The sequence below is a fragment of the Morus notabilis genome, unplaced genomic scaffold (genome assembly GCF_000414095.1).
Source record: "Morus notabilis unplaced genomic scaffold, ASM41409v2 Scaffold206, whole genome shotgun sequence".
NCBI classification, from domain to species: domain Eukaryota; kingdom Viridiplantae; phylum Streptophyta; class Magnoliopsida; order Rosales; family Moraceae; genus Morus; species Morus notabilis.
In genome coordinates, this window is record NW_010365213.1 from 447,750 (window position 1) to 461,265 (window position 13,516).

A 13,516-nucleotide genomic window follows, 5' to 3' on the forward strand; every position below is an offset into this window, starting at 1 on the left:
TACTATTATATTATATATATTATAATATTATTATATATTATATTATAATATATAATTATGTTATAATATATTACATATCATTATAGAATATTAAATAAATATATTATAATTCATAACTATATTATAAATAAAATTGTATTATATCATATTATTATATTATTATATTATTATAATTATAGGAATGGTCTCGAATCTAGTACCGGATTGGAGCGACACATGTATATTTCTTTTAAAAATATGTATTTATACTATTAAAATATATATATTTCCTCCTAAAATATGTATAATGTAAAGAGACACCTATAATTTGTATAAACACTCATATACATGTTTTTAGAGGAAATATATATATATTTTAAGAGAAAATTTATATGTTTTTAAAAAAAATATGCATGTACCGCCCCAATCTGATACCGATTGAAAACTTTACCTATAATTATATTATATTATAATATTTTTATTATATATTATATTATGTTACATATTATAAGATATAACTATTATCTAATATATTGTAATTATATTATAATATTAAAGGATAATTATAGAAAAAAATGAAAAAAAAACCTTAAAATGACTATTTTCTTGTCTGAATGTTAATTAATTCAAAATAAATAAATGACCATTTTTTTTAAAATAATTATTATTTTTTTATAAATCTAATTAAACATCAAATTTAGCTCTGCAGAAAGAGAAGAAAATCCACATGGTAGCTCTGCAGAACCGAACGGAATTTTATTTATTTATTTATTTTTTAGTTTTATGAAAGGATACTGAACCGGACGGAATCTGATTTACTGCACGGAAGAATACGGGACGTAAGCCGCGCTCACTCCCTGCGTGGTTCTCTCTTGATGCAGAGCAAAACATTTATGGCAGAGCAGGTCAACGGTCAAAATGGCAAAACCACCACTTCATTGTCGTCATCGTCGTCGTCACCCAAACCCTAGATTCACAGCCCCTCAATACTCAGAATCCCACCAATGGACATTGTGTGGTGGCCACTGTTTTCTCTGATCCTGGTCTCCGCCCTAATCATTCACGAGGAGTGGGTCTCAACGCCCTTATGCGACACCCTATTACCAACCACCTCCAACATCGACGAATCTGAATCGGAATCCATGGAAGATCACCCTCAGGATCTCAAGGTCATGATGGTCGCCGATCTTCTCCTCTTGGGTTCCGATTCCGGTTATCTCAATCGCATTTTCAGAGACTATTACACCTCCAAATTCTTTAGGGTAATTCGAATTTCTCACTTATGTTCTTGTTTGTTTCTCGATTGCAATCTGCTTCTTCTTCGTTCAAGAGGCTGAATTTGAGCGATGAATTTTGGTTGAAGTAGAAGTCGTTTCAGAGCTTGGAGCCCGATATGCTTGTGGTATTGGGAGATGTCTCGGCGAGAGGCGCGGAATTAACCAAATCGAAGTGGCTATCGGTGATCCACCAATTCCATGGCGTTCTCGGTCCGTTCCTAGGGCTTCCTCTCCACGTCGTTTTGGGAGACAGAGACGTCGGGCGGTGCAGCGAGCTGAGCGCGAAATCGGTCAATTGGATCGCCGGGAGATTCCCGGGGCTCGACTCGACGGGTTGTGGATCGTTCGAGATCGGCAATGTCAGCTTCGTGTCGCTCAACGCCGTGGCTCTGCTCTGCGGAAACAACGACTTGAGGTTCGGCGTCGAGAAGGTTATAGAGAGGGAAAGTTCGGATTTGAGTGCGGAAAGTGAAGCCGATCGCAATGGAGAGAGTTTTGGCGGGTTTGGGTGGAGAGAGAATGGCGTTTCTTCTGGGTCTGGTCCGGTCGTTTTGCTTCATTTTCCATTGCGCCAAATACCGCCTGCAAACTTCGTTGGTGAATCGAATGTGATTGATGGCAGGTTGGTGAAGTTCTCTTGATTTTCTTGTAAAGTTCTTTGATAAGTATTCTCTGATACATTCGATGAATGTTGATGAAGTTGGGATGAACTTTTGTTCTTAGGGGATTTGTTGGTGCTGGTCCGTACACATTGATGCAAAATCTCCCGGCAAATGCTACTGAATACATCTTTCAAGCTCTTAAACCAAGGTAGGACTATTACGCTTTTGAGTTCCTGCAACAGTTGATTTGCTTGTATGAACTTGACCCTTCTATTTGTTTACTGTCCACTCGTTTCTCATACTGATTATTCTTGCTATGCTACCTTTTCTGATATTATTGATTTTGTTATATCATTAATACGCATCCCCTCTAAATGCCTGCAATAGTTTGATCATGTCGCACCCCAATGCTTCATCAGGCAGTAGATGGTGGTAACAAAATACCTGAACCGTTGAAATCTTTTAGCAGACTATATTTGAACGGTTCAAGTCGATTTTTTTCATTACCTAACGCCTCATAAATTGGTTGTATGTTATTGCAAAAAAAAGTTCTGGTGTGATGATATGGCCTTCATTGTCCTTACAAAAAGCTAGTAGTAGATAAGCTGGTCACAGTATTTGCAAAAACTTCTATGTTGAATGAGTTCATAAACTGCAATGCTCTTTTTATGATACACGCTCTGACCTGTATTGTTGTCACTTAATCTGCAAGCTGATTGGTTGTGCTTCTTTCTTTTGGTTGCAGAATTATTTTCACTGCACACAGTTATGAATTTTCTGCTTATACTCATCCGGATAGGACCTATGAAGTGACTGTTCCGGCCATGACATGGAATGCGAGAGATGACCCTGGATTTATTGTTGCCATTTTCAGGAGGAACAAAAGAGCAGTAAGTATCATCTATTGCGCTCTTGCTAGGGAATCTCGGGTTCTTGGAGCCTATATCTCAGTTCTGATTCTATTAGCCTCAACTTTTGTTTTAGTGAAGATGCATCATTTGATACATTCAAGACGGTGATAGAAATAATTCTTTGTCACCCTATGTACAATATAACGCGCTTTAGAAAACTTTTTGTTTGATCACCAATGCATTACAGTGTTCCTTAACATGAAACTTTTTTGTTCCATAGAACATCACCAGAATTTTTGTGTATTCTCACCAATGTTTTAGAGGCGTATATAAGAGAAGATAATATTTTGATTATATCCTTGGCAATTTGATACTCGATAGTGTTTTATCTTGATGAAATAAGAAAAGTCGCCTTTTTATTTTGTTTTCTAAAGAAAAGATAAAAGAAAGGACTAGAGACTTCTTAATTGCTTGCTAAATGGTACCAAAGGACATGTCTGCTTTCACAGGTAAATCTTTCAGCCGAAAAGAAAGCATAAGTGCTTCAACCTCAAATCTATTTTGAACCTGATAAACTCAGATGGGTGAATGGAGAAAACCTTGAAAGAGTTAAAACCAGAGAGGAGTAAAAAACAAGGCGCAGCAAATTCAAGCAATCTAGGACGAAAGCACAGAAAGCTATGGGTCCATGAGGCTCAATTATAGTGTTATTTCTTTCCTTGCAAGAATGAATCTAATCACTCCTGGCACTTCTTGTGGGGTTAGTGCACATTGTTAGGAGGCACTAAAAGTCAATGCTTTCGTGCTGGAATTGAATTGTACTAGATCTTTTTTAAGGTTTGTAACCGCTGAGTTGATCAAATTATAACTCAACTTATAGTCTCCTTGCTTGGCGTTTAATTTATTAGTCAAAAGATGCATCTGCTAAATCAAATTGCAGAGTTTTCTTGAAAAATAAAAATTAAAATGAGGAGAGTTTATTCAGTTTCTACTTTCAAACCACATTGCTCAACTGCTATTGATATTTCTTTACGTTAATGGCTTCTTATAGATTTCCTTAAAGCCTCGAGGAAGCAATTTTGCGTAATTAGAGGGAGGAGTGAAGTTAGAAGCCCGTAAATAGTAGGCACATGCATCATCTTAGTTTAGCTCATGTTTATAGAGAAAACGTTCAAATTGCTCATGTTTACGCAACTATTATTTTACTTTTGATTTCCAACCTTCAAGTCTACCCAATTATTCAAACTTGGGTACTTGAGAGTTGAGATTACACCAAGGATAATGAAAGCAAAAAAGTAGGCTTCTTTAAGCTCACAATTTCTCATAGCAAGTTGACCGTAATTAATGAGTCAAACCTGCAATCAAAATACAACATCAATAGGGTACTCCTCATCTCCCACAAACAAGACATGAGACCCTTCTTCTAAAACCATCAAGCCATCCTCGTTGGCGCCACTGAAGTGCTCACAAGGGCTCAATGTGAACTCAACTTTGGTTACTTCACCAGCATTCATGTCCACACTCTGAAACTCAACCAACTGCTTTATCGGACTTCCATTTTTGAACTCCTTCCTCCGGATGAAAAGCAAGACGGAGTGCTTACCAGCCATCTCACCTTCATTCTTAACATGGACGGAAACCGAAAACGACTTGCTTTGACAGAATTCTTTACGAAACTCCGAAACCAAGTGGTAGCGCGCAGAGTCTGAAGACTTAGCCGTGTGACCAGTTGATGATAGGTTCAAATACAGCTTGTTTCGAGTGTCGGAAAATAATTTGTAAGAATAAGTGGAGTAACTGAGACCATAACCGAATTCAAAAACCTTGGGTCCTTTGTAGAACCGATAAGTACGCCCGGGATAGCCTGATGATGGTTCAGGCCTCATCCTCATGTCTGTCATTGGTACTTTTATGAAATCTCGTGGATACCAAGTCACTGGCAATCTCCCCCCTGCGTAACCAAAAGATAATTTATCTTGTTCTGCATTACAGCATGCAACTATGCAAGCGTGCAAGTTTTAACATTTTAAAGAGATATTTAGTTGATTATTATATGAACCACATTTACACAATTATTTTTTATTGGTTGAAAATTCAATTATTCTTTTTGTTTTTAAATCAGACATTCATATAAGATAAATCATCAACATAATAATTTTTTACTGCTTAAAAAATGACGGGGATAGGGGTGCCTTTGAATCTCCGGCTTCTTGCACCTTACTTCAATGAAAAAGTTTTTACAATCTTTTACTTAATTTGCTCCCTAAAATTTTCCAAATGCAATATCTGTATAGTTTTTTTTTCTAAATTTCAATTATATTCTAAATTTTAATTGTACTCATATTTAGAATTTAAAATCCTAAGTAAATAATATATATATTTAATAATATTTATATCATGGGCACGAAAATTTTCTTTTGGCTTTCTCATTAGTGGCGATACTAATAATTGGTTAAAACAAAACTTCACATATTTGAATGGAATAAAGGGTTATACACTTAAAATTTGTGACGTTAAAAAAATTACAAATGGTATTTACTTTTTTCTTTAGGGCAGAATGGTATTTACCACTGGTTAAACAAAAATTCACGTGTACTATAATTATTGCTTATAATTGTAAACCTTGTTTATCTACCGAATATAATTTTTAAAGTTTTTATTAGCTGACCTGGGTTATGATCACCGAAGATAATTTCAGCAAGAGCAAGTCCTCCAGCTTCCCCCGGGTACCCAGCCCACAAGATGCTCCCCACGTGGCGATCATACTTTGCAAACGACACATCAACCGGACCCCCAGAGAGCAACACCAGAACAGCCGGTCTCTTTGCAGCTCTGGCAACGGCTGTAATCAGCTGCTGCTGCTTACCAGGGAGCGCCAGGTGGTCTCGATCGTGATCCTCTCTCTCCTGCGACAGATCCAATCCCATCACCATCACCACGTAATCCACACCCTTCGCTATCTTCACCGCCTTGTCAATCTCAGCCGACGTGCAATTCACCGCATTGCACCCCTGGTGAATGGTAAGAAAAATATAATATAAATTAGAATTATTATAATTAATAGTTATTACGTAATTTTGTGGTATAAAACGTGAAATAGTTATAAGATAATTAGTATGTATTATTATTATTATTATTCTTTTTTGTTCTTAAGATGAGTTGCTATATTTTAATTCCATCTTTATAAGCACGTCATGTAGTGTAATTTTCACCAGGTGGTAAACGGCGTTCTTGACGTAGCCGTTGAGAGCCTGTAACGGCGTAACGCGCTTGCACGGTGGGCCGAAGTAGTTCCCTTGGAGCGTCTTGGGGGAGTTGGCATTTGGGCCTATGACGGCGAGTGAAATGGACTTGGACTTTGGGAGTGGGAGGAGTTTGGCGGAGTTTTTCAGCAAGACGATGCCGTTTCGAGCTGCTTCAAGGGCGAGAGCTTGGTGCTCTAGTGAGCAGACTTGGTTTGGGCCTATATTGCCGAATCGGTTCTTAGTTGGGTTGCCGTCGAGAAGGCCCAATCTCATCCTGACGGCGAAGAGGTTGTGGAGGGCTCGGTCTATTTGGGCGACGGGTAGTTTCCTCTCCTGCACTGCTTTTTTGGTGTAGTTTTGCAAGTAGGACCCACAATTGACGTCCATTCCTGATAATTAATTACAGGAAAAAAAATTAGTAACAAATGAGTGAGCGTTCAACTAGATTTTAACTTGGGTCTTAGATTCACGTAATTGATAATTGATTAAGGGGGGTTTTTTTTTTTTTTTTTTTTTGGTAGAACATGTTTTAAGGATTTCACTTAAGCTAATATCTCTTGCAGTTTCACTAATTTCTTTTACTAAAATTTATATATATCTTTTTTGTCCAAGTCGATCAGTCGAACTGCCAAACAAAAAGAAAACTGGAGCACGCCTAAGAAGTACGGATGTGTCGGTGGATGATAGTGAGTTCTTTTTGAGCGAATTTGGACAAAAAAAGTCCATCTTTAGTGGGGCCATTAAGCCAGGCGTGGATGAGGGAGTGTCATGGTCATAATCTCGACTTTCGAGCGAAGAAGCTCAGGAGAGCCAGTCATCCAAGTACAAATCAATCTAATATATGTGTTTTTTGTCTTCTATTTCTTAAACAAAATTGTGTGTTGTTTTGCTTCTATTGCGTTTTAACAAGAAAAAGCAAAATTTGCTCTTAATCTTAAGGAAAATAATAATAATAAAACGTGTGTGGAGTTCTATTTTCAAGGCGAGATAAAAAAAAATTGAAAAAAAAAAGATAAAACACATATAGAATGGTCCCACAATACCGGCTTTTAGAACGTCGGCGACAGCATCTTCGGGTGACTTGGCAAATCCTTGGGCGTCGTAGATAATGGAAACGGCGTCGCAATCCGAGGTGATATACCTGATATTGAGTTAAAGTGAGAAGCTTCGCCATTCGGCTATTTATTTAATTTTGGCATGAAAAAGAAGTTCTAGCTATCCATATCATTTTTCAAAAGGGAATAATAAATATATATATAGTTTACCCATGGAAGCCCCACTTTCCTCTGGCAGTTTTGGATAAGAGGTTGAAATCAGCGCAATTGGGGACCCCATTGACTCGATTGTAAGCACACATTATGCCGCTGGCTTTCCCTTGTTGTATGCAACTCTGGAACGGTGGCTGGTACGTGTCTGCTAGGTCTTGTTGCGTCACCTTAAATTAACAGCTCAAAATGTCATAATAATGAAACGAAAACGACATATGCAAAGACTGTTTTCATGTTCAAACCGGATAATAAGGAAAATTTGAAAAATAATTATTTGAAACAAGCGCAAAATCAAGGTCTTAACAAAACATAGCCATTGGTCCGCTCTTTATCCTTTGTCTCTTATTATTTAAAACTGTCTTGGATGACCGTAAGAAACTACATGAATCACGTAAAATATCAAAGAGACCATTCTACTTTAAAAAAAAAAAAAAAGAAGAAGACACCTTTAAAGCCTAGAAGAAATTGGGATACCTTATATCACGGCAATATTAGACCTATAAACAAGTAGCAATAAAGTGCATCCGTCAGTGTAATTCTTACCCTAGCAAAATACAAAATCTGGCACTTGAGGAATCTTTGAACTAATTGGTTTCAAATGATCATATAGAAAGACAAGTATCCAAGAAAAAGTTGTAGCCAATTGAGGCAAACGGAAAGCGAAAGAATGTATTTAAGTAGATATACTCACATGAGCATCAAACTTGAACCTATTAATGCCCTTCCAATTGTCCAAATCATAAGCAGTAAAATGCTTGCAACAAGCGGAAGCCAAAAGATGACCACCACCTGATCCCTCAAAGGAGTGCCCTTGAACACCTCTTACATAGGCCACCGCGTACTTCCCGGTCACCACGGGATCCTCCCCTGGCGTCTCCTGTCCTCTCCCCCATCTCGGATCCCTAAATATGTTAATATTTGGAGCCCAAAATGTCATTCCCTTCGTCTCTCCAGCATTGTACACTGCTCTTGCTTCAGTTCCAATCACCTAAAACCATAAACAAGAATAAACATATTGACGCAACAAAAAAAATGCTAAATATCAGTACTAATGGCAATTAAAGTAGTACCGCTAGTATCAAACAATTAGGCCTGTTAATCAACGGCTATTATGTTTGTGTGACGTGTAAAATACACGAGCGAAAGAGAGTGTGCTTGGACGGAGAATTCGTATCATAATTCGAATCATAGTTCGTAATTCTCTACGGTATTTTTTTTTTTAAATACACTGAAAATAATTATAAATCATGAATTAAATGTCCACTTATTGATTTTAATTCTACGATTTGAAACAAACTATTTATAAAACAGTGTTTGGATACACATGATTTGGCGTTAGATTGGTTTAAAAAAATCATAACTTAAATAATTTTTTTCAGACTTTATTCGAATTAAAAAAAAAAAAAAAATTTAACCGATCCAAACAGACAAGTCACGGGAAATTAACCAATGAATCAATGATAGATCTGGGCTGTTTTTTCATACGTGGGCCTGATGCGTGCTGGGCATCCCTGAACTGTTTCTTACCTCAATAAATACAAAACGTAAAGCTGTACATAAATAAACAAGTTTAAACACTGTTAGCGAGTTGAGTTTCAGTGACTAGGTGGCATAACTAAACTGACCTGGCCAATGCGATACCAGAGGCGGACGTCGAAGGAGGCGGCGGTGAGGATGACCTGAGGGAAGCTGGTAGCGGATGAAATGGGTCCGTTTACGAAGTGGACTCCGTAGCCGGCGTCGGCGACGCCGTGCAAGGCTTCGGACCACCACTCGTAAGCGGGAATGCCAGAGGCGGGGAATCGCAGGGGCAGTGTTAACGAGCTGCGAGATCTTTTCCTCCAATGTCAGCCGAGACACCAGGTCCTTCACTCTGTTGCCTCCTTTTTGCAGAAGGGGAACGATTTGGTCGACGGGTTCGACGAGTCGCAGCCGAACGGAGGCTGAGTTGACTCGCCGCTTGGGATAAAGAGAAGGATTGTTAGGAGGAAGAATATTGTCGGAAAGTTGGTGGGAGTGAGACTGCGGAGCTTCATTTCTCCAGATGGAGGATGAATGAACTTCTTCTATCCAAAAAAGGTTACCGAGACTACCATTATATGTTGCATCAATGTCTGTATTTTTGACAATAATGCCCCTGTATTTTTTTTTCCCGAAAAAAAAATGCCAATTCTTGTTTGAGAAAATTGCTGAATTTATTTTAGAGTCCAAGAATTTGATTAATACTCTTTAAGAATAAGTTTACCTTTTTCTTAAGAAAAAATATTACTTGGGTACTAAGCCCTTCTTAATTTCTTCAATAATTGCGGTACTGAGTTTTGGTTTTGAGACAGTACATGGCCCAGTAAAACGCCTTTGTATTGACCAATTGGGTGGATTTATGGGAATCTTAAACCCTGTACAATTATTATATATATGGTTAATCAATATGTTATTTGTTATTTTCTGTTGCTTGCAGAATTTAAGGCTTTTTTTTTTTCTTTTTGCTAATAAGCGGAAAAAAAAAAAGATCAAGTTGGCGGTTTACTAGCGAGGAAAGAAAGGAGTTGAAGGGTAACAAAAATGTTATTCTTTCGGGAACCTTTATAGTAGAGTAAGTTATTTTACTCTATTAGGCGGGATTGTATTTTTATTGTGTGATTAATTTTTTTATTAATAAACGTTTGGTTCATGAATTATAATTATGTTATTAGAATTATTTTTTATTTACGTGTATTTTTTATGAGAAAAAATACTGTAGCGAATCATGAACCATAATTCAAATCATAGTTTGAATCCTCCAACCAAACATCTTCTAAATTTGCAGTTAGATTAATTTTGTGTGGCGCGTTATAAATTTTTTAATAAAAAAAGATAAATACTTCTTAATAGTGATTGAGTCAAAGATTAATCGGTAGGGGGTCAATTTTTTTTATCAAGATTATACGATGTTTATAAACTTAATAAAATTAATTATTTCATTTTTTAAAATCTAAATAATTTGCTCAGTAAAATATAGAGAACTATTAATTTATAAGAGGTAAAGTTTAATTTATACACATATCTATTATATTAAAGTTAAACTACCTTATTAAAAAAAAGAAAAAAAAAAGCTAGGGAGGGCTCCCCCCCTCCCCGGCTCTGTCATTACCTCTTAAAATGTATGGGTCGTAGATTTTTTCCCCTTATACTTGATTAATACCCTTTAATCAAAGAATTATATTAGTCAAAAGAGTATTAACCAATAAAAAAGAGTAAAATTCTTATAACAAGGCATTCAAAGGATGAGTTTACCAGTTTTCTTAAATTTTTAATATGAACTTACACATATATGACCGTTAAAAAACTAATTCCCCACCAGTGGAGCAAAAAGATTGCTTATTCTTTAAAGTTGGGATTTTTTTTAACTTCCCTCAATTTAGTAGGTAATTATAAACACATTTATGATGATGAACTTTACTAATGGTTTTTACAATTTTCTCGGATGTTTGGTTTATGGATTCAAGATCATGATTTAAAATTATTCTCGTTTTACGTGTATTTTTTATGAAAAAAAAATACTATTAAAAATCATAAATCATAATTTTAAATCATAGACGAATATAAAAAATAAACATCCTATTCGCTTTATCTTTTTCCTTCCGTCTACACTCTCTTTATTATTCAGATAATGACAAGCATGATAGAAATTCTTCTTTTTGCCTATTTTATGATATTGATTATCTTTTTTGTTTTAATGATTTTGTTTTTCTCTTTTGGCAACCTAGTAAAGGAAAACGAATAAGAAAGTCATCACGTGGAAATTTTATGTATTAATTTCTGGAGACAAATTAAATTGAAGTGTCACGTGCACTATAAACTAAGAAAACTGCGGTTAACGATGTAGCTCAATGAAGACAGGATTTATCTTCTTTTTTTTTTTTTTTTTTTTTTTGGCTGAAAATGAAGATATTTGAGACTACAGCCGACAGCACCTCTCTTCCTTGGTGAAACATAATCTAAAATATGATTTGATATCACAGTTTCTCGTGACAGATTCACTTCAACTAATGGAAAGATATATATGCCTCATAAATAATTATTAATTATAAAAGAATAAAAAGATAAATATCTCTTTAGGGAAAAAAAAAGATAAACTTAAAATATGGAGTTTTCATTATTGTGAATTATTACTTTTTGGGTATTTGTTGGAAGTTAACTTGCTTGGAGCGATCAGCAAAGATTGAGGATGTAGTTGTATAAAGCCAAGCACTTGCTTTTGGTCTAAACATATATCAACCGAAGCTAGGGCAGTTTGGTTTGGACTAATTGTGATTTTTTAGGAGATATATGAAATTGTAATCTCATAAAATAAAATAAAAAAGATTATATGTATGAAATTGTAAGTACCGCTTGTAAGTATAAGTAAGCAACTATAGGTATGTTCTTTTGTCCAAAAAAACTCAAAAAAAGACAACTCGGGTTCTGACTTTATTCAAGTTTATGTTCTTTTAAGTTTTAACTTTATTTAACTTTACTCAACTTTATTCAAGTTACAACTTCAACTCAAATTATAACTCAAATTTAACTCAAAAATTACACTCAAGTTACATTCCAAAAACAACAATCCATTCCATGACTATTTCGTTGCATTCAGCAATCAAGAAACGAAACTATAAAGTTGTTTGGGCCTAAAGAGAGGAATGCAGTGGAGTTACAAAGTACAAACAAGCGCAGACTTGGACTGGGGCCACTAGGGAAGCTGTAAGACCTTTTGGGCTCCTAAAACAAAAATGCTACAAGTCCAGGACTCATCTTGCTTTGTGGCATAACAAAAAAGTTGCTGATTTACACTTGACGTCCCCTGTATTTTGTTAAAATAACATTGACCCTTTTTTTTTTTTTATCAAAATTAGTCACGTAACCCCTCTTGACATTTCAAAAAAAAAAAAAAAAATTTACACAGAGCGCCCCTCTATGTACCTGAAAACGATTTTAAGCAATATATAATGTTGAAAATGTCGACTTTACCCTTGTTTAACACTATAAAATGAGTTTAATTGAATTTTACACACTTTAACATTAAATTTTGACTCTAAGGAAGATTTTTTATTTTTAAATGAAGAAAAAATGTATTTTTTATTCTTCCTTTGTTTATCAAAAATTCCATCTTAATGTCATTAAGAAAAATCCTTCTTAATGTCATTAAGAAAAATCCTTCTTAATGACAATATTATTGGATAATTTATACCTGTTAAATTTGAAAATGATAGAGATGTTCTACAACCAATTAAGTGGGATACATAAAAACAAATATAACCAAACATGAACATAATAATTATATAGTCGAATATAAAACAAAATATCAATATGAAAATTACGTAATCTAAAATGAAAGGATAAAGCTTAGATAGTAAAAAATAAGTCCATAAGTAATAATATAAAGATAACAAATTATATGGACGGCAGAGATCAATTATTTACGAATTAATAACTGAAATTATAAGGAGTGTTTTTAACATTTCTCATCTAAATTTAACGAGTTTAGAATATGGGTGTTGATGTTAGTAATTTCAGTCAAAAAAATGTCAGTGTTATTTAAAAAAAAAACAAAAACAAAAAAACAAAACACATGAGCTGTCAATGTAAATTGCTCTAAAAAAGTTTTCCATATGCCTCCGTAATTTTTTTTTTTTAAATACCAAATTTATCTTTAATAGTGTCATATTGATATACCGGCAGTATATCCTACCATAATACTTGGAGATATTAGTCGTGATACTATAAATTTTGACAACCGTTCCTACGAAGATACTTTGATTGTTGACTGAAGATCCACTACTATCTTACGATCATACTTTGCGGTATCCAGTTCAAGACGACTTGTATCTTGCCGTATAATTGGAAGCAATCCACAATGGTACTAACCAGCAGCAATCAACAACCGTGGCTTGTGATATTAGTCTCCAACCATAATACTCAACCAAAAAACACAATTTCAATTTAAAAAAAAAAAAAAAAAAAAAAACTTTTTTTAGTGCGCTAACATACCAATAAGTTAAGTTTTTTATCCGTCGAATCTGTCTTAAAATCACGTAAAAGTAAAAAATACGTAGATCTAACGGTTAAAAAAATCTAACATACCGGTACGTCAGGCGTATCAGAAAATCTCTAAAAAAAAAAACTCTAAAATGAAAAATCTTGAAATTTTTTTAAAGAAATATTCTCCGGTGCTGTAGGCTAAGTTTTCTGTACGTCGGATCTGCATAAAATTACGTAAAAGTTAAAAGATATACATATCTAACGGTTAAAAAAACTTAATCTACTAGCACACTA

General features: G+C 35.0%; 2 protein-coding genes across 4 annotated transcripts; one reads left to right on the top strand and one right to left on the bottom strand.

The window, feature by feature from the left end:
- The first annotated feature begins 701 nt into the window (after positions 1 to 701).
- On the top strand, positions 702 to 3,487 carry LOC21404402 (metallophosphoesterase 1). 3 transcript variants are annotated; one of them, XM_024171894.1, is made up of 5 exons: positions 702 to 1,241; positions 1,346 to 1,878; positions 1,980 to 2,066; positions 2,604 to 2,748; positions 3,200 to 3,487. In XM_024171894.1, the coding sequence occupies exons 1-5, from the start codon at positions 984 to 986 to the stop codon at positions 3,272 to 3,274; spliced, it is 1,098 nt and encodes a 365-aa protein (XP_024027662.1). In that variant the 5' UTR covers positions 702 to 983; the 3' UTR covers positions 3,275 to 3,487. The 3 variants fall into 3 exon arrangements, with proteins under 3 accessions (XP_024027662.1, XP_024027663.1, XP_010105892.1); XM_024171895.1 differs by having other exon boundaries at positions 3,219 to 3,487; XM_010107590.2 differs by lacking the exon at positions 3,200 to 3,487 and having other exon boundaries at positions 2,604 to 3,170.
- Positions 3,488 to 3,837: 350 nt separating this feature from the next.
- LOC112093445 (probable beta-D-xylosidase 7) lies at positions 3,838 to 9,298 on the bottom strand. The gene is given in 9 exon segments (XM_024171865.1): positions 3,838 to 4,660; positions 5,378 to 5,720; positions 5,922 to 6,343; positions 6,998 to 7,095; positions 7,220 to 7,389; positions 7,914 to 8,210; positions 8,848 to 9,012; positions 9,014 to 9,105; positions 9,108 to 9,298. Coding segments are annotated over 9 exon segments (2,328 nt in total). The 5' UTR covers positions 9,259 to 9,298; the 3' UTR covers positions 3,838 to 4,070.
- Between the last annotated feature and the right edge of the window lie 4,218 nt (positions 9,299 to 13,516).